General features: G+C 33.8%; 1 protein-coding gene across 2 annotated transcripts; it reads left to right on the forward strand.

Annotated features, from left to right (window-relative positions):
• The first annotated feature begins 1,095 nt into the window (after positions 1-1,095).
• On the forward strand, positions 1,096-9,921 carry LOC147408315 (lysine-specific demethylase JMJ13-like). 2 transcript variants are annotated; one of them, XM_086437262.1, is made up of 11 exons: positions 1,096-1,480; positions 3,240-3,624; positions 3,951-4,107; positions 4,187-4,406; positions 6,308-6,361; positions 6,464-6,543; positions 6,640-6,917; positions 7,035-7,439; positions 7,745-8,076; positions 8,199-8,462; positions 9,025-9,921. In XM_086437262.1, exons 1-11 carry the CDS (start codon positions 1,400-1,402, stop codon positions 9,433-9,435), a joined length of 2,667 nt encoding a protein of 888 aa, XP_086293388.1. In that variant the 5' UTR covers positions 1,096-1,399; the 3' UTR covers positions 9,436-9,921. The 2 variants fall into 2 exon arrangements, with proteins under 2 accessions (XP_086293388.1, XP_086293389.1); XM_086437263.1 differs by lacking the exon at positions 1,096-1,480 and having other exon boundaries at positions 3,485-3,624; positions 4,013-4,107.
• The last annotated feature ends 11,108 nt before the right edge of the window (positions 9,922-21,029 follow it).

Consider the following 21,029-nt stretch of genomic DNA (forward strand, 5'->3'; position numbering starts at 1 on the left):
CGGTTACATTACACGTATCGATTTTAGATTCTTTATTGGGAACCACGTCTTGTTCTCTTGGAGGGAGTTTTGCAACTTACAATCAAGCGGTTATAGCGATCCAGTGTGTCACATTACATCTAAATTCAGTACAACTATGGTGCCCCACGGATCCAATCATGATTTGATGGATGGTTATTTTCATCTGATGTTTTTTTTTTTTTTAACAAAAGTGATTTATGGGTCCTTTCTGAATATTCGTTGAGCTAAAAGGATTAAAATAGTAATTTAAGCGGAGGTTGAGTGATCTGCGTATCAAATTATGATGTACGGTGTACACACATAATAATTTTCTGATTTTTCAATCCTTTTCTGACTCAAACACAAAAATCCCAATCACTTCGGTAAAACCGTCCGCCAACAATTAATAAGTTCTTTTCATTATAGGACTGCTGATGGATCGGATCAGACTCGAAATCCAATCCATTCCAATATTGTATTAAGGATTTGGGTTTCGGTAAAATCCAATCTGAAAAGATTGTGATCCCATCAATTTTGGATCAACCATGTCCTGATCCAACATGAGTGGATTTGATATAATTAGAGAAGTATATCCATGCCATCTCGTCCTCCTTTTTCTTTGATCAATAAAATTATAAATTATATTATATATTGGGTTTTATCCATTTCTTAGAGATTTACATCATAATTTTGAGATCCAATAAATTTTGATCTGATAAGAATCCGATCTAAAATTCATCGAATTGGTTTTGAGTAAGATACGATCCTAATTGGATTCGTAAGAAATTAACCCGATCCGGTCCAAACCCAATCCAATGACAGCCCTCATTCATTATGAAAATTTTGTTTGGCAGTTGAGGGTATTTTGGTCTTAGAATTATTATATTTACTTGATAGAAGAAAAAGCCGGAAAGTTTCCTTGATAAAACGTATTTGGGCCGGCCTGGGTTTGGTCGAACCACCCAACAACTACCACTTTCCCTCACACTTCTCTCTCTACTAATATAATAATAAATAAAAATCTAAATAAATTTTTTTTTTTAAATAATTTTTTCTTTAAAATAAAAAACTATAAATAACCGCTTCTTTCCTTCTTTTTGGTTTTTTCTAAAACTCTTTCCTTCCGGATCTCGTCTTCTACTGTTCATCTTCCTCCACTTCTGTCCTCCGGAAAACCTCTTTTCCGTACTCCAAAAACCACTTTTTTCTGCCCAAATTTGCAGTTATTCTCCTCACTCTCGAAGAAATTTTCGAAGTTCTTGTTGATTTCATCGATTTGGAGACAGAAAACTTTCGGATCTCTCTGTGTTCTGACTTGATTCTGAATTTTCGTGGAATGTGGTGTTTTGTGTTGTTTCTTTGATCGTTAATGGAAGAGATCGTGTTTTAGGTTTTGTTTATGGTTGATTTTTCGGAGTCTGTTTCTGTAAATCGGAGGACTACAGTGGAGAGATTAAGAGAAGGCGTTCGGCATGAGATGGTAAGTTGTTGAAATCTTTGATTTGGTTTTCTGTTTTTTCCCCTTATTTTGCTAATGTCTTGGATCTGTGGAATTATTAGTATTTTATTTTATGTTGTATTTTTTTTTTTTTGGTGTGGTTGCACTCTTTGCTTGTCTAGATCTGAAGAAGTTTAGATTTTTTTTTTTTTTTTCCTTTTTGGTTTTTCATGAGCACCGCTTTTTGCTACCCTGTGCAATGTTCTCAAACTCACGATCTTTTAATGGGAAATAAATAATATTAAAATTTGGCCAAAATAGTATCATGCATGTTATGTGATAATTTAAATGTAATTATTAGTTGAATTTACGAGGGTATTGGCCTGTAGAGGTTGCCTTTTTTGCGAAGAGAGATATTTTAAAGTACTATTTGGTGCCAAAAAAAAAAAAAAAAATTGGGTGCAAAATTGGCAAATTGAAGAGATGGAAAGTTTGTGGTTTTGCTGTCTGAAGGCTTTAAAAGGCCAATCAAAGACTGATAAGATGTACATGATGTAGTAAGAATTTTTTTTTTGAAGAATCATGCTCGGGCTTGGTAGCGACAAAGAACTTATGTTGCCGACTTTATAATCAGGATAGGTTATAGTTTTGCTTTAAGGGAAAAATTCTTACACTTGGCTAAAAGAGTATCGTGTCTTGCGATGATTTCAGTGTAACTATTAGTTGAATTTATGAGGGTATAGGGCTGTTTGGATTGCCATTGTTGTGCGTAGAAAGAATTTTTTAAGTGCTATCTAGTGCAATTATGTTGGTGAAAAATTGGTGATCTGGCCATGCGAAAGTCTCTGTTTTTATTGTGTGAAAGCTTTAAAGGGCAATGAAAGACCTAAAGTACGTAATGAATCATACTTTAACATGCTCTAGAGCACCATATCTCGCCCAAATCCCCCGGGTACATGCAATGCCCTACAAACCAGGTAAGCTGGATAAATCCCTGTGGGAGGGTGCTTGAAATTATTTCAATGTAATTATTACTTATTAGATGTATTTTCAAGGGTATAGGCCTGTTTGGATTGCTATTTTCATGTAGAAAAAGATATTTTTAAGTGCTATTTGGTGCAAAACTTGTGATTGGAAGGGCTGAAAGTTTGTGGTTTTACTGTGTGAAGTCTTTAAATAAGGAATGAAGAATCATGCTATAATAGGCTCTAGATATAGTTCAATAATGACAAAATTTATGCTGCCAACTCAAATTTTGGGACAAAGGTGTAGATATGCTTTTGAGGGAAAAATTCTTGAACTTGGTGAAAAAGAGTGTCATGCCCGAGGGTATAGGCCTGTTTGGCTCACCATGTTTATTGCAGAGAATGATGTTTTAAGTGCTATTTGGTGCAAAATTGATGATCCAAAGATACAAAAGCCTATGGTTTAATTGTGTGAAGGTTTTGAAAGGGGAATGATAGACCAAAAGGACATAATTAAGGTAGTAAGAAAATATTTGAAGAACCAGACTTTAACGAGCTTTAGGTAGAGTTGAATACCACCGACAAAGAATATATGCTGCCGACTCAATATTTGGGGTAAGGTGTAGATATGATTTTTAGGGTAATATCTTAAACTTGTGAAAAAGTGTATCATGCCATGTGATGATTTCAATGTAATTATTAGTTGAATTTATGAGGGCATAGGTTCATTTTGGGTTGTCATTTTTCGTAAAGAGATATTTTTAAAGTGCTATTGGTTGAATCCATAGGCAATCCTATGATATATTCTTTCTAATAGTTTGTTTGTTGTTCTATAGGTGGAAGGAAAGGTTTGTTTGTCAAGAGAGGCTAAAAACGGCCTCCAAATTCTGAAGCGCAAGAGGCTTCAACGAAAGAATTCAGGTATTGTGCCTGAAGTTACGAATGTTAGTAATATGATGTCCAGGAGTGGAGGGGATGCTTTAAGAGCTTCTGCAGCATGTGGGACAAGATTGCTTGGTAACACAGATGCATTTTCTCAATCAAGTGGCTTTCCAAGCGGAAAGGTTTACCGTTCAAAGCGCAAGGTGGATAAGTTTGGAACAACTAACTTAGAATGGACTGATAAAATTCCAGAGTGCCCCATATACAACCCAACAAAAGAGGAGTTTGAAGATCCTTTAATATATCTGCAGAAGATTGCTCCTGAAGCTTCAAAATATGGTAACATACTTCATCAGTTTAATTTAACTTGAACTTGATAGTTTCCATCCTTGGACTTTCATTTGAAAAGAAACTTTGCTTTTGTATTCTAGAATGTTATTGCACTTTCTTTAGGCTATCCAATGCACGTCATTTGTTGTTACTTATTGTCTTGTAGCATGTAGAGTTAGCTATGTGTGTGTGTGGTTTGGATCATTGTTCCTGTGTTTTGTTTAAACACAAACTTATAAATTCTTGCAGTTTAACTGCTTTCAACATAATGTTTAATTAATGATAGGTGTGTTTTCTTTTTTACTTAGAACTAAATTACGACTACTGAATTTTAGGCATATGCAAGATTATTTCACCTTTGAGTGCTTCAGTTCCTGCTGGTGTTGTGTTGATGAAGGAGAAAACTGGTTTCAAGTTTACAACTAGAGTTCAACCTCTTCGGCTAGCTGAGTGGGATATGGATGACAAAGTGACTTTTTTCATGAGTGGAAGGTAAGTTACAATGTGAAACAGAGACACAGAATTCCTTAATTATATTCTACAGTATTTGAATATCAGTGTTATTTTCCAGGACTTATAATTTCCGTGATTTCGAGAAAATGGCAAACAAGGAGTTCGCTCGTAGATATTGTAGTACTGGAGGTCTTCCAGCCGCTTATTTGGAAAAGGAATTTTGGCAAGAAATTGCTGGTGGCAAGACAGAGACTGTTGAGTATGCATGTGATATTGATGGTAGTGCCTTTTCATCGTCTCCTAACGACCAGCTTGGGAAAAGCAAGTGGAACTTGAAGGTGTGGATTTGTTTACATTTTCCTCTTTCTTATATTTTCTTTTGATATAAATGCTTCTTCTTTATTTTGTTTTTCGAAGAATTTTGCTTAGAGAATCCATTTTATTTTGTTGTTATGCAATATATTTAGTTTATTTTGTCCCCGCCACCCTCAATTAATGATTTTAGATTGTGCTCTGGACTTGTTTCTCTTCATCTTCTCTGCTACTTCTTGCAAAGTTGTTAGCTCTTATACTCCCTTGCCCTTCTGTGTGTGCTACATGAATAGCATTTCTTTTGGGCATGTTCCATAGATGTGGTGGTACAACTGCCCCCAATCATGTGGCTTCCGTCAATGTCTGTATTAACTTCTTTCTTTTGTAACCACTTCTTTGTTTTCCAGTTCTGTGTACATAAAGATTCTATCCTTAATCCTCACTTGAAAGTTTTTTATTTTATTTAGGATTATAAAGTATCCCTTTAATACACATACAAATTGTTGGTGCGTCCCTACATCAATCAATACGCATGTAGATAGACGGGAATTTATAGATTTAGTAGTTTGAGAGTAGTAAAATAAATATATAAGATATCATGAAAGGAAAATCTAAGATAACGTAGAAACCTAATATGTTATGACAAAATTTTTGTCAATGTAAGTCTCGGTTACCAATGTTAGAGAATAAGATGCATTGTATTGAGATGCATGAGATACACTGTATCATTATTAGTGTATCTCATCATGAATGGAAGGTTGTGATGGAGGATATTCTAAAATATATATATAGAATATATCAATTTGGATATTCTAGAATATTTATTTTACGTAGTTTTCATATATCTTGGTTGATATAATGTCTATAAATACTCTATTGGGGCTTTTGTAATTTTCATCCAAGAATTCTCAATAAAATCAAATTTTTTCATGGTATCAGAGCCTAAGCTCTATTGAGAGCTTGATCTTAGTGTCTTTCTTCGGCGATGGCACCACCGACATTGTTGCTCCATTGTAGGACCTAGAAATCTTTTATATTCTTCTTTGCTATTATTTTGGGTTATCTTTTTTTTTTTTTTTTCTATCTAAAATCTCTCCAACAAGAGTTCTTTCATTTAAATCGCACAATCATACTTTTTATGCTTTTGGGAGAGATTATGACAGATCTAGTTTAATAAGCCACTGGCTCCGATTGACTAAAAAAGAGCGATGTGACAATGATGGATTTCATAGATAGATGGTGACCATCAACAAGCACGATTGACACTTCGACAATCAATGCACATATTCGTTAATGAGATCAAACAATTATTCAACAAAACCAATTGCATATTCCTTCATCAAAGGACCATGCAATTGCGGGATGATGTTAGAGAATAAGATGCATTGTATTAAGATGCATGAGATACAATGTATCATTGCTAGTGTATCTCATCACAAATGGAAGGTTGTGATGAAGGATAGTCTAGAATATCTATTGATATTTAGAATATATCAATTAGGATATTCTAGAATATTTATATTGGGTAGTTTTTATATATCTTGGTTGATATAATGTCTATAAATACCCTATTGGGGATTTTGTAATATTCATCCGAGAATTCTCAATAAAATGATTTCTTCAACCAACTTGTCACCTAATTTCGTGGTAAATCCTTTGGTAAACCAACTCTAAAAGACCCAGCAAGTAAGATTAAACTCTGTTGTAAGAGGGAGGAAAAACTCAATTTATACTGACAATCCCATTCTAAAGGGTCTTCAAAATTTGTATTAATTTCAGTCACCCATTGATTTGACCTACTCTGTATTGAGTTGTATTTTGTGAAAATTTAAATCGTGGATGCATATTTGTGGTGGACTTTACATGTTTTTTCGATGTGATCTCCCTCTAACAAATGCATTATGTGTGGTTGTTGCTATAAATGCAGACTCTTTCTCAGTTGCCCAAGTCTGTATTGCGTCTCCTGGGGAATGCGATTCCGGTATTGTTATGTTTTATAAGCTTTCCTAAATGGATAATAGTTGTATTATTTTTTTCTGTCATGCTTTGAGTCACTCTGTAACTTTTGTTGGGTTTATTTCAGGGAGTAACGGATCCTATGCTTTACATTGGTATGCTATTCAGTATGTTCGCATGGCATGTAGAAGATCATTACTTGTATAGGTACGAGTGTTCATGGAGTTATCCTTCATCCAGTTTTTTATGTTCATTGCGCTGAAAGTACATTTTATTAATCTGCTTTCACTGTTAACCTGACAGCATAAATTATCAGCACTGTGGGGCATCAAAAACTTGGTACGGGATTCCAGGCCATGCAGCTATTGAGTTTGAAAAGGTAGCTCGGGAATATGTTTACACTCGTGATATTCTATCAACTGAAGGAGAGGATGGCGCATTTGATGTACTACTGGGGAAAACAACTATGTTTCCCCCAAATGTTTTGTTAGACCATAGTGTTCCTGTGTACAAGGCTGTACAAAAGCCTGGGGAGTTTGTGATCACTTTTCCTCGAGCATATCATGCAGGATTTAGTCATGGTAAAGTTACATCTCTCATTTTAATTTATATTTAACTTGTGTTCCCTATGTTCCAATTAGTTCTTTCGTGTACCTTATACAGTTTTATGACTTATTTCTCTGTTTATACAAACATAGGGTTTAATTGTGGTGAGGCTGTCAACTTTGCAATTGGTGATTGGTTCCCATTGGGAGCTGTGGCTAGCCGACGTTATGCACTTCTTAACAGGGTGCCTCTCCTTTCTCATGAGGAGCTTCTCTGTAAGGAAGCTATGCTTCTTGATAAGTGTTCTTCAGTACCTGAATTTAAAGATCCGGAATATTCATCTGCAGACATGGTTTCTCATTGTTGCATTAAGGCCTCTTTTGTAAATCTAATGCGATTCCAACATCGTGCTCGCTGGTCACTAATGAAACTAAGAGCAAGTGCAAGTGTTTCTCCAAATTCCCAGGGCACCATACTCTGTGGCCTTTGCAAACGAGACTGTTACGTGGCATACATTAAATGCAACTGTTATTTGCATCCCATCTGTCTTCTCCACGGTATGGACATCTTGCATTTTTTGCTTCTACACCTCTTTTATATATATGTTTGTTAACATGTACCCTAAGGGCACACATTAAGATGCATTAAATATACACCGGAACTTTATTTTCCTACCAAAAATTCCCTCAAAATTTGTTTTTCTACCAAAAATACCATCAAATGCTTATTTCCAAGGTTGTATTTAAGGCATCTTAGCATGTGCCCTGAAAGGCACATGTTAACAAAACCCTAAATATATTTTGCAGTTTGGTTCCCTTAGTGTCCTTAATGACTTATTCTATTTCCGTGAATGTGAATCCAGAAAGTGAAACACTTGGCTGTCATTGTGGGAGCAATCGTGTTCTCTCTATCAGGGAGGACCTTTTGGAAATGGAAGCCGTAGCTCAGAAGTTTGAGCAGGAGAATGCAATACTAGCGGAGGTTCAACAGCAAATAAATTGTGGAGAGGATATGTATCTGCAGTCAAAGTTGTTCCCATGTCCTGAAGAGGATGTATATAGTCCCTATTGTGAGATTAAATTTGTGCTGGACCCTGAAACCTCAGAAACAACTGGGGGTCAAGTGCAAGATCTGGAATCTGTTTCTCACGGCAGGCCTATGTTGAAAAAGGGGAAAGAATTCATCGAATCTGATGTAAGCTTTAGATTTGTTTAACTTGAATGTCGCTACATTGTTACCTTGATGCACTTGAAGGCAAACCGTTTCAGTTTTCCTTTTTTAAATTCTGATTTCTTTTATTGAATTCCATTATGCAGAGATGTCTGAATTCTAATTATGTTCCTACTAATGGTTCTGAAGAGTTGACGGTCAGTGCATATGAATCTGCACCACCCTCTACATCATGTGAAAAATACTTGACTAGTGAACAAGGCCGTTTACATGGATCACAGCCTAGTGGGGTTGTTCAGGACAGTGATGGTTCTGATTCAGAAATATTCAGGGTTAAACGGAGATGTTCTGTGAAACCAGAGAAAAGAACTCCGAGCAATGTAGGGAACTCGAAGGTTTATGAAAAGCAGGTATGTTATTGGGTTTGACATGCAAACATTTTTTCTACTTTGTGCTGTTAATCAATAAAACAATAGAGAAAAGAAAACAGGAATAACGAAGAGAAATCATCTGGTAAGTGTAGTGGGTCTCAAGTGCATTATTTATGCACTCTGTTTTGTGTCTTTTCATCCTTTGCAGCTTACCAGTTGTACCCTCAAATTAATGAGTTCAACACTCTTTCCGATATTGTTTTGAACCCTTCCATATATTTTTCTACTGGCCCTCTTTTGACTTACGTTAGTACAGTTATTGTCCTATCAACATATATTTTCGAGTCAGTATCTCCATCTATGAACAGATAATTTGGTATCTCCACTACAGATCAAGTAGGCACGTTTCTAATGACAGCTTACATGGTAAATTTGGTATGATTAATAGTTTATACAATAATGGCTTGTTGGTTATACGAAGATACAAATATGATGAAGCATAGACGAACTAGAGAGAGTGGCTACTAGTGTAAGTTATTTTTTTAATGGTCTCCATCAAATTATACGTAATTAATCAACTTAATTATTTTTCTCCTCACAGGGACCTAAACGACTGAAGAAACTCCGTCATGAAGGAAGATCTGGGCAATTATCATCAACGGATTGCTATACAACCAACAAGCCAGGCCGACAATTTAACCCCTGTGTTCTTTCTGAAGAATGTCCAGTTTCTACTCCTAAATACAGGGTTTCAGGAGGAATTACTACTACAATGCCCAGCAAGCTCAGATTGTTCCATCAAGACTCGGAGGTAGTAGACAAGGAGGGCGCCATGAGAGCAAAATCTAGGGAACATTACAGAAAGCATAACTTCCAGGCTGATGTGGGAAAGAATAAGAGGGGGGAACTAAAAGCTATTGAGATTGGGCCAAAGCGTTTGAAAGTCAGAGTCCCAACATTTCCCATTGGTCGTGACCAGTCTGGATCTAGCAGTAGATTACCAAGAAACTAACGAGAAATCTGGGGCTTACCTACCTCAGGAATGTCTTCTAGTGCCTGACTACTTAGTTTTAACTTTTCATTTCTCTAATGAGGTCTCTAACAATAGGGAAAGCTGAAATTTGATTGTGGAAGCAACAACTATTAACTGGGTGAGTTTAGAAGATTGTTTGTGCCTGGCCTCGAATTGGGGCAATTGGCATGATTGGATTCTTTCTTGGGAGTTCTCTCAGCTGGGGGTCTTTTTGTCGCTCTTTGGCATGGGGGGAACTCTTTAAAAAATCAGATGTGTGTTGAGTTAGAAGTATGAAACTGTAAATTTGTTTGATTTAAGTCCAATTCTTGTGAGCAAAGTGGGTATTCCCACCTTCTCAAAACGTCAGTATGTTGCTTCCTTTACTAAGTTCTTTATTCTTTTATTACAAAATAGGTTCTTTGTATACATTTGAATTACTTTCAATAAAAGTGGAGAAAAATACCTAATTTTCTCTATTCTCTATATTCCATATCCTTGTCTTTACTTTTCATATCCTTTCCTCTATTATGCATTTCTTGAGGTTATATTAGTCTTGGAATCGATTTTGTTAAGTTCTTTGATGACCTCATCATGGGTTTTATATTTTTAGGGATTAGATGATTTTTTAGTTTTTTTTTCATGGGTTACAGATATTAGTGAAGGGTGTTGCCATAAACTAGACTTGTGATTGCTAAATAGTTAGGGATTATTTTGAGGTTTATGGAATAAAAATTGTGCAAGTTGCTCGTTGGGCTCGGGTGTGGTTCGGATGAAGCATATATCTGTATCTGTATCCTTGTACCCAAATTTCAAGGGAATATCTTTATTTTATTTTTTTTATGATCGGGAATCTCTGTAGATAGACAGGTACCGTGCCGGGATTTCAAGCCAAATATCTTAGTCGGATATATATATATATTTTTATGACCGTATATCCCTGTAGATGGGGATTGGGCCTGGGTTTGTATCCGGGCTTTGCCAGTCCATATATCATGGTCTTGTACAAGGACTAGTCCAGGGCCACATACAACACCCGCACATCACAGGCACCAGGTAAGTGAGGGTGCGCCCGCAGGGGCAGTATCGAACACACAACCTATGAGCATTAACCACTTATCGATTCGAAATATATATATATATATATATATAAATAGAGATAGATGATGGAAGAACCTTAAATTTTGGGTTATACATAATATCATATTGTGAATTTACTGTATTAAACTGAAATTTGGATCATATTCGACACCTATCCATATCCAATCCTTAAAAAAATTGGATAAAATAATTACGGATAAAATTACTCAAATTTGGATTAAAAAAAATTGTACCCATACCTGAATAATTTGGGTCATATGAGTCGGGTTAACAGATATTACCTGACCCAGGACTTGAAACATAAATTAACCATTGGTTGCGATTCTTTAAAATTTTGTTTCAGGCACAAAATCCTTGGAACCCAAACTGACTTTACAAGTACCCGTTATCCATTGGATACCTGATAATTCAGATAATTAATTCTTAATGGAAAAGAAAATATTAACATGTAATTCCTCAATTGATAGTTGATACCAACAACGAAATCTCTAGGCAAATCAAACCTAAAAATGGAAAACCATTGATAATTAGGGTTTAGAGTCTTTGTTTGGAGTTGAGATTGAGGAATAATAAGAAATAAAAATGAACTTGTGTGCAAAAAGAGTAAAAATAGAGACACCACATTCCCTTTATATTTTAATTTTATTTAAAGTATATAAATTGTTCATTAATTAATAAACATTAGATCACTTAAGGTCCATATAAATAAGTTATAAGTAAATTTTTTTTGCTATGGGTTCCCTAATATGACAGCTCAAAATTGAATAAAAATATAATCGGGTCCATAATGGTAGATCCATGCAAGGGCTGCAATTCAGACGGGTTGGGGATCAACTCATGCCCAACCCGACCTCAGGCATGAAATGCTCAATCCGAACCCGTCCTAGTTAGGTTGGTCTGGTTAATTTATATTAATATTAGTGGCATGTAAAAGAACTTAAAATTCATAATTATTTGTCTTAAAAATGTGTTTCTAAAGTTTATATACATAAAGTTATAAGCAAATTTATACAAAGAAGAAGAGAAGACTTAAAAAATAATCATTTTTATTTATTATTAATAGCAATTTTCAATAAAAGAAAAATATTTGAAGTTTTAATATAATTATCATATGCCAATATAAAATTACACTTAAAACAAAAGTATTAATAACAAAATAATTATTTATTTAATGAAAATATTCACACATTAATTTTGATATATAGATAAACAAAAATATGAGTGTGAAACAAACCAAGATATAAGGAATATTTTTAAATTATAATCATATCAAGTTCAAGTTCAGGCAAATCAGGTTGGCCGATACCTATACTTGAATCCAGTCCAATTTGAATCAGGCATTTTTTTTTTTATTACCTGAACCCAAGCTAACTATGCCTAGACCTAGTTAAAGTTGGGTTCATCCTAGTAGGTTTGGGTAAATCGCGTTGGCCAATACCTATGCTTGAATCCAACCCGATTTTGTTGTCGGAACCCAAGATAACTATGCTTAGACCTGACCCAAGGTCGGGTTCAACCCAACGAGTTCTCGTTTGACCCGCCCAAGTTGCAGCCCTATTCCAAACCTTGACTAAATCTGCTTTCGAGACAACCTTAATATTTTATTTTGCATTTTAGAGCATTCAAGATTGCATAAAAGCCCTCCTCACAATGTCATCAGTGGCACTTATTTCTGATTGTCTTCCTTATATCTCAATTTCATACCTTTTCACTTGATTTCTCTCCCCCTCTCTAATGTTTTTAGAGAATCCACTCTCATGGCTTGATTTTAATCTGGGCTAAGAGCTAGACCTGGTAACATAGAAAACCATCTTTCAAACCCTAATTTTTTTTTTTCCTTTAATACCTTTCGTTTACCCTCTAAAAGAATGCCAGAACCATTTTCCTTGTACAACCTCTTTATTCACTTCTTTTTTTCATTTTTTCAAAAGAAAATAGAAGATAAAACGTTTAATAAAGTTACACATTTAAAGGAGGGCATTTCAAGTCATAAAAACTCTAATTAGGAGATTCTGAATATCTCTTCTACTTTTAGAGAGCATTGACACCCCAATTTCTTACATTATTTATCACACCCCAATTAAAGATTTAAACACTCTTCAAACATCACAAAGGTTTGGCTCAAATTATAATCTCAACATCGCAAAACATTATAACACAAGCAATTTCAATAGTTGCTTACGGTTATGATTAGGCTCATATAAAATCCTAAAAAAAAAAAAAAATCTAAGAGAGAGAGAGAGAGAGAGATTCTATTGGCACCCCAACTTTTAGCTATCCTCAACCATTCATTTATTTTCTTTATTTTTAATTGATGTGTAATAATTAAAAGTTGGGGTGCCAATAGCAGCACTCTTTTTTAGGATATTTAGAAACACCCCCCTGTAAAATTGGTGATATTAGCTTCACCACCTTACAAAATGCAAGATTAGGCTTAACCCCTTGGCCTTAAGCCATGTTGCATTTTCTGGTTGATTTAATGGTAAAATTTTGATTTTTCTTCAAAATGCCCTTTAAATATTTAAATTACTAAATCAAAATTTCACTGTTAAATCATCAAGAAAAAATCACGTTGACTTACGGTCAAGGGCCTAGACATGATTTTAAACAAAATTCAGTCTAATAACAATATTTATTTTTCTGGCCCCAAATTTTATATGATGATGATGACTACTTAAAAGTCATTAATTTACAATTCCTTTCCTTCACTTAGGATTCAGCTTTTGATCAATATCAACCATTGTTGTTGTCTTTCAACATATCGATGTAAAGAGGGAACCCAAATAATAAAGAATCAGCTTTTGTTTCCCACCTGTTTGCTTTCATATTAACAAATCATTCGATTTATTTCCTATTCGTGCCCAACATGATTTATTCCGTTCCAAATTCGTTGTCGTTGAGAGATTAGAAAGCCTAACTAACAAAGATTGTGATCATTATTTTTTGTATTTCTATTTAGATAAACTCATTATTTATAAGAACTATTCTAAGCTATCCATTTTCTAGATTCTAAGGACCATTTATGATTTTGCATTTGGACATGTGGGGCACCATTCAGTGGGAAACTAAAAGTCTAATATGTCAAAAAGCTATGTAATTGAATGACCTTGACCATCCAATCTGTCACATTTTATTAATAAATAATGGTGGGGAAAGTGTGTCTTGATTCTGAAACATATTGTTCCTAAATGGGTGATTAAGAAAATTAAAAAAAAAAAAAAAAAAAAATTCAATTTATGACGTTAAGTAGTCGGTGGCTACTATCATCTATACTTACATGGCATGATAGTGTACTATTAAGGGTCATGTTCAAGGGCCAACTCTTTTAAGACTTACAATGGCCTCTTTTTGTAACCCTATGTTTACAAGTTGAAAATCGTAGAGTATTCTTACAAAAAATCAGTCCATTCCGAAACTTCTAACTCATATAAGACAAAACTTGTTGGTCCTTGAACATGACCCGTTATAAGTAAGAGAGTCATATTCATGAACCAATAAGCTTTGAATCTATATGAGTTAAAAACTTCAGAATAAACCGATTTTTGGTGAGGATGATCTTTACAACTTCAAACCACACTTTGATAATTAGTCAAGAGTTATGATTTTGTATCATTGATTTAACATTTTAAATATACATTAAGGGCATTTTAGTCATTAAATAAAAGTAAGGGTATTTTACTGATACAAAAAATAAAAATAAGGTATTTTTGTTCCAAAAATTTTAATTTTAAGTTTCGCCGGATTCTTGTAAAGTTTGGAAGCACAAAGTTAGTCTCGACCTATTTATAACTTCTGTATTTTACAAAAACAAGAAATACATTGAGCCGTTAACAAACACAAATTTCAAACCCTAAAACACTTTTGTACTCAGATTTGAACTGGTGTTCTTAACATGGTTTTTATAATTAGACCTTAAATTTGTGTTATAAATCTCTTTTGATGATTTATCAAAAACAAAAAAAAAAAACAAAACAAAACAAAACAAATTTTTTTTTATACATCTATAAATAACAACTATAAGATAATTAAGCCAAATTGAATATTGAAAAAGATAGTTATGCATTATGAATATTTAAATTAAATTATATAAATGAATATCAACCATCGTTGTTAGCTTTCCATAGAAAGATTGTTCGTTGCTGACGATTCATACCATCATGAATCACTCAGTTATATCTTATTCGTGTCTCACTTGACTGATTTCGGTCCAAATTCACTGTTGTTGAGAGATTAGAAAGCCTAACTAACGAAGATTGTGCTAATCATTTTTAACATATTTATTTAGACAAATTCATTATTTATAAAAATAATCTTAGCAGCCCATTTGTACCTAAGGACCATTTTTGTTTTTGTTGTTGACATGTCGTGCACCATTCAAAGAGAACCACATAAAGTTAGCTTATATGTCAAAAAGTAATCTAATTGAATGACCATGACCATCTAATCTGTCACATTTTATCATTAATGGTGGGGTTAGTGTCTTAATTATGAACATGTTGCTCCTCAAATGTGTGGTTATGAAAATTCCAAACAAAAAAAGAAATATTAATTTATGACTAGTAATCAATCGATTACACCTTCAACACTTACATCACACCATAGACAAAAGCTTACTGCAATGCCATTACTTAAGCATGACAATGGTGTGTCGGAATTATTTAGTGGAAAACAAACATTTTTGTAATAATGTTGAGTTTGGGCTTTTTTATTTTCTTCAAATTTTGAATTATTACATAGATATATTATTTCAAGGTACTTTTAATATTTTTTTTAATATATATTTAATGTAGATTTTGGAAATTATATTCTCTTCTCTCATTTATACTAGTATAGATTATCACATTGATGCAACCACATATTTTGTTTTCTAAATAGGGCTAAATGTCATATTAGAATAAATTACAACCATAAGAACTCAATAAAACTGTGTTAATAAAACCATGGTTGTTGGTAGGGCCTTTAATGGGTTGGGCCAGTCCTAATAAGAACTCAAAATCGTACTCATACCTAGCCCGTCAAATGGCCGGGCCTTGCCAAATAACAAAAAAAGTCTAGGTCCAAACCCAAACATGTGCATGAGGCCTGCCCTCATATTTTATATATAAGTTAGCTGGTTGGGCTTAGTTCCCAAGCTGGAGCCCTTCCCTAAACATGAATGCCGCGCAGCCCAGCCCCACATCGCACGATAGTTAAAGGCTTAATACACAATCCAAACGGTCCATCTGGGTTGGGCTGGGCTGGGAAAAACCCATTATGGACCTATCAAAATGATGACTTATCCCTTTACCTCAAGTCTTATTGAGATACTAATAGAAGATGTTCTAAATGCTCTCATCTTCTACCATAGTAACCAGTTCCAATCCTCAGCAATTATTCGATAGATGTCCATTTAAATAAATTTGATTTTTTTTTTTTTTAAATGGGGAAAATTTTCAGTAGAGGATTGATCGCGAAAAAATTGATGGAAGGATACATAAAGAAAACCTTTGATTTTTATTTTTCTTTCAAAAATTAATGATTTAAAAAAAAATCCGGTATTAACTGATAGAACCATTGACTTTTTTTAACAATCAAAGTTCATCATCAATTTTTCAGGTAAAGATTTTCTCCAAAACACACCAATCTTCAACCTCTAGAACAATTTTTTTTTTTTTTAAACTCTCATTTTCCATTCTCTTTCAACTTTCAAACCTCAAGAACAAGATAAGATTTTTGAGAAAATTGAAAAGTACAAGTATTCAAAAAGAAGAATAATGGGACTATTGATAAGAGGTCCAAGACGATAAATTGAAGAAATGGTCAGTCGAGTAGTTTAAAAAGAATGGAAAAAAACTCACGATCTAGACTATTAAAACAGGAAATCCAATAGATATGTTGGTTGAATTTCATTTTTTATGTGTTGAGATTTTGTGTTTTTCATAAACCATTCCACTCAACCTAATAAAAGTTATCCTAAAAGTTAAACAGTTAGAAGATGACCACTTTTTGAGAGAAAAATTAATCATTTTTAACTAGAGAATAAAGATCATGGCATATATGTCATCTTCTATTAGACCCTGCGAGAAGACTGAGGTCAAGACAAAGGGTAGGTAAAACATAAATTCATTTTAATAAAAAAATATAAATAATTACATAAAGTCATAATTTTTTGAAAAGTAAAATTACAAAAGCCTCGTTTTAATATCTCGAGAAAATGTACAAAATAGCGCGATATTTTAACAATTCCTTGACTCTCACGCTATTTATAATACTGACAAAACTTTGCACAGTCGTGTCGCATTCAATCAACAATAACCGTACCACTGAAAAAAATTACACTTTTCTAAAAATTAAAAATAACCGTTAGATTCTCATCAATTTAGAATAAAACACATCCCAAGAAAATTCATGGAGAACGTCCACCTCAGAAGTACTGTATCATTCTCATGCAGAAAAGAAAATAAAAAAAAAGCTAAGAGCCCGCCTTGAATGCCGGGCAGACAGCGACAGGCCTACCCGAAGGGGACAGTATAGTCGCTATCAAACCCTTCTCTTATCCCTAAATATTGAGAGAGAGAGAGAAACTTAACTGCCCAGACTGCCCTAAAACCTGCCCATCTGATGTGAGAGGACAAAGTTTTTCCTGGACTGTCAGATCAGCGAAGCGTCAATCATAAAGTAATGGATTACAAAATCATTGCTCGATTCCCGCGCTTTTTTACTTTTCTACCCTTACATCTATTGGATGAATCACTGATCACTAACCCTTTAGTTTTGTTGTACAACAGAGATGTTGCAGCTAATCTCCGACACGTCACGTCTATCCGACACGTGTAAAGTCATAGTTAAAAAGATTTTAAAGGTGAAGCTGGTGGGCCCATATTATGCTCTTTGTTCTTTTCTTTCAAATATGAAAATATTCTCTATCTCTGTATTTAAGTGAGAATATTACCGTTGGATCCCGCGTGATTCTCGCCTTATAATCCGTCTGTGTACTTAAGTTTGCTGCGTTTGCTTATAAACAACGTTATATTCTAATAATATTTGGTTATAGAATGAAGACATATTCCTTCTTAAGGATATTGTCTCTACCATGTCTTTCTCTCTTTGGATGCCACATGGTTGATTATCATCTAATGAACACGTGCATTAGAAATTTTTTATCAAAATTTAATGTCAGTAGTTGAACTATTTTGGTTGTAATTGTCAATGGATAGGTTTTAGCAAAGTATGGATGGGCCCTAACTCAATCCTAAATCCACCAACCCAAGTTCGACCCAAACGACGTCCAATTCGGCTGGGGTTCATTTTTAGATTTCATGAAAATATAGTAATGATTTTTTTGGAAGTTAACTCAGATTTAGGCAGACTCCTTGTTAAGAAAAAAGAGCACACTTACAATTTAATATAGGCATGCCCGTCGTCATCCTTGTCAATGATGTTTTTGAGCTCAATTGAAAATTTTATTGTGCAAATATAGTAAATTTGCACTTATATCAAACTATTTTTTCAAATAGGATGAAGATTGGACGTCCTATATTATGAAAAATAAAATCAAACTACTTCAAAAGATTTCAAATGTTATCTTAACCTGAATTTCACACGTTTTGAGTCGCAATTAAATTATTATAAGCTCAAAATCAATGAACCAAACTTTATTTTCTTTCTGGGCAAAGTTATTGAACCAAGGGCCAAATTGATAACCGTAAGTACAAGTCTACTGAAGGATGGTCCTAAAAGAGTGATTATCATGTGTCAATAAGGATTTATCTTGCTCGTAACAAGTTTGATCTTTTGATTTTTATGTCCAATAAGCTTATCCCACTTGGATTTGATGAGTCTAAGCTCTAATCATTAATCTTGTACACGATGATATTGCACTACAAAACAATAAGATTAATATTTCATATATCAACTATAACCACAATCGTCTAATAAAAGATACATTATTGAATCAACATTGAAACTATACTAATTATTGTCAGTTACAATGGATTGTATCAAACCCAAAATTTGATTTGGGTTTAAATTATAAACTTATTGTTTGAACCGAGGTTTTAATTTTTGTAAAAAAAATCTATTCTAGTAAGGATTCAATATGATAACTACAAATTTAATATATTAATACCAATATTATTATACGATTTAATTACACTACTAAGATAAAAATAAAAATGCAAAGAGTTGTGTTGGAGTGACCTCAAGATTGGATCTTATATTGCACTTCTTGACATGAAAGTGGATAGGAACCACATGTATTTTTTCACTAGTATCTCGAGAAAAATATCTATGACTTTTATACACTTTCCCGTCAAGATGTGCCTTGTGAGGTCCAATGTTGAGGTCACTTCAGCATTATTCCAATACAAATAGAAAAGACATTTAAATCCTTAAACACTATTATGGTGGTCAAATTCTGATAATCTAATCTACCCAGGTAACCATTGATACCTACCATGTCATGGTGACAATAAATCAGGATTTGGTCTTCATCTGTACAGTTGGATCCTAAAAAATGGAAGAGTTACTATAATTTAAACTTTGAATTCGTACAATAGCGCGCATCTCGAGGTACTCTTGAGGATAATCACACGATCAACTGTGGCCCCGGGAAAAGTTTCACAATTCGGTGAAAACAAGGCGTCAAAGGAGCGTCACTTCAAAGAGTCTTAGCTTTGATGAGATCTGACGGTGGACAGAGTGTCAAGATGGAAAAGATATGATATGATGGTCAACACGTGCTTACTAATAAATGATAGAGTTATCATTATTAAATAATTTGACTCCACTCTGCCCCTCACTCTCTGCCACTGCTGCACCATAGTACATCCCCTCTTCCCCATGAAATTGCAGTCTCTCTCTCTCTCTCTCTTCTATCCATTAAAAATTATTTATAATATATATCATTCAATTTGGGGTGGGACCCAACTTTATATGAAAATGAGCCCACAACTTGAGACAATTGGACAAAGGTAGAAGAGGTTTTCCTTAAATTTGGAGACTTATTTTCATCATTGTGGGGTTGCATCTCCTAAGTTTAGGTATGTTTGGCCTATATTAATTTGGTTTTGTTGTCTAATTGGATTTTGAATAATTTTTTTTCTTTTGAATTATGACCTTGAGACTATTAATTTAACTTATTTCGATAGGTAGATGTGCTATAAATGAAACAAATCTTATGAGTCAGACAATTTAAAAGAGTACCACATGGTGCATTCTTATGAGAGCTAACAACTGGATTAGTTATCCCATTAATATGGTCCCTCATACTTAGAACATAAAGGTTATGATTTTGATCATAAAACAATGAAAAAAGGAAATGACTCATAATTTTTAAACCCTTTTTTTGGGTTAAACTAAGGTTTAATAACATCTAGCCATGCATGGCTTAACCTAAAATAATTTTATGCAATATCAATCATTAAAATATGAAATCCTACTGTTGGGATTTAAATGTATCCCAATAATACACATTTCATCACTTATCATGATGATAAATCCCAAACACTAGATTTCATGTTGTAGTAGTCTAGATTATGTATTGTTCATTTGTACCTAGGTGATTATTTACATGGATATAACAATATATCTTAATTCTTAGGAAATAAATTAAGTCTAAGAAATAGTTGAAATATGACGAATAGAAATAAATGAAGCTGTGTAAAAGTTTATAATCACTCAAGTGTAAATTTTTTCAGGCCTGAAACTTAGCCAAAATTTTACCCGAGGTGGTCTAGATTAAACTAGGACTTTGGTCAAATTAAAGTGAATTAGTTGTAGTTCTTGAAAGAACCAAGTTCAGAATTGTTTTAATTTTCTTAGTTATAGTTCCTATCAATTTGAGTTTTTTTGCTCTTAAATTAATGGAACTATAATTAGAATTGTAAAAAAACTCTCAATTTGTTTTTTTAATCTTTAGACCTGAAAAGACATTTATGGTTCCTATCTACTTTCACGTCATGAAGTGTGATATGGGGTTCCAACTTGAGGTCACTCCATCACGACTCTTTTGCTTAACGTTGCATCATCAATAGACAACTTGATAATCTTTATTTTGACAAGATTCACCCACTCCAATTAATGGTCAATATTGCATCACCAATCAATTATTACTCGATATAATAAGTTTACTGTATAGAATATGTTGATTAGATGGTCCTCATAGGTACTAGACTCCAATTATTTTACGATAGAGACACTTCGTAACATAAGTATAATACTACGGGACCATCATAAGTTTCCTCTTAAACATATTTTCCTATTGTCTTTATGATTATCCCAATCAGATTTGTAAAGGAAAATGATCAGGGGTGGAGTTAGGATTTTCTTGTAATGGGGGCAAATTGTGGTTAGTTATATAGTTGAAAAACTTGTAGATGAATGATTTTATGGAGAAGAGATTTTTAATTAGAAGTTGAAAAAAAAGAAAGATATTTAGACCATTTCCAATTAATATATGAGAAGGTCCAGCCAAAAGGCAATGTCATCAACAAAAAATTGAAGAGGGAGGGCAA

Source organism: Akebia trifoliata, chromosome 3 (assembly GCF_017979445.1).
Source record: "Akebia trifoliata isolate Shusen 1 chromosome 3, ASM1797944v1, whole genome shotgun sequence".
In the NCBI taxonomy this organism is placed as follows: domain Eukaryota; kingdom Viridiplantae; phylum Streptophyta; class Magnoliopsida; order Ranunculales; family Lardizabalaceae; genus Akebia; species Akebia trifoliata.

What these genes read in the sequence shown, in the direction of transcription:
- LOC147408315 (XM_086437262.1), top strand. Translation starts at nt 1,400, where the DNA reads ATGGTTGATTTTTCGGAGTCTGTTTCTGTAAATCGGAGGACTACAGTG. An exon ending in AAGGCGTTCGGCATGAGATG is followed by an intron (nt 1,481 to 3,239) that starts GTAAGTTGTTGA and finishes GTTGTTCTATAG; the next exon opens with GTGGAAGGAAAGGTTTGTTT. An exon ending in CGAAGGTTTATGAAAAGCAG is followed by an intron (nt 8,463 to 9,024) that starts GTATGTTATTGG and finishes TTCTCCTCACAG; the next exon opens with GGACCTAAACGACTGAAGAA.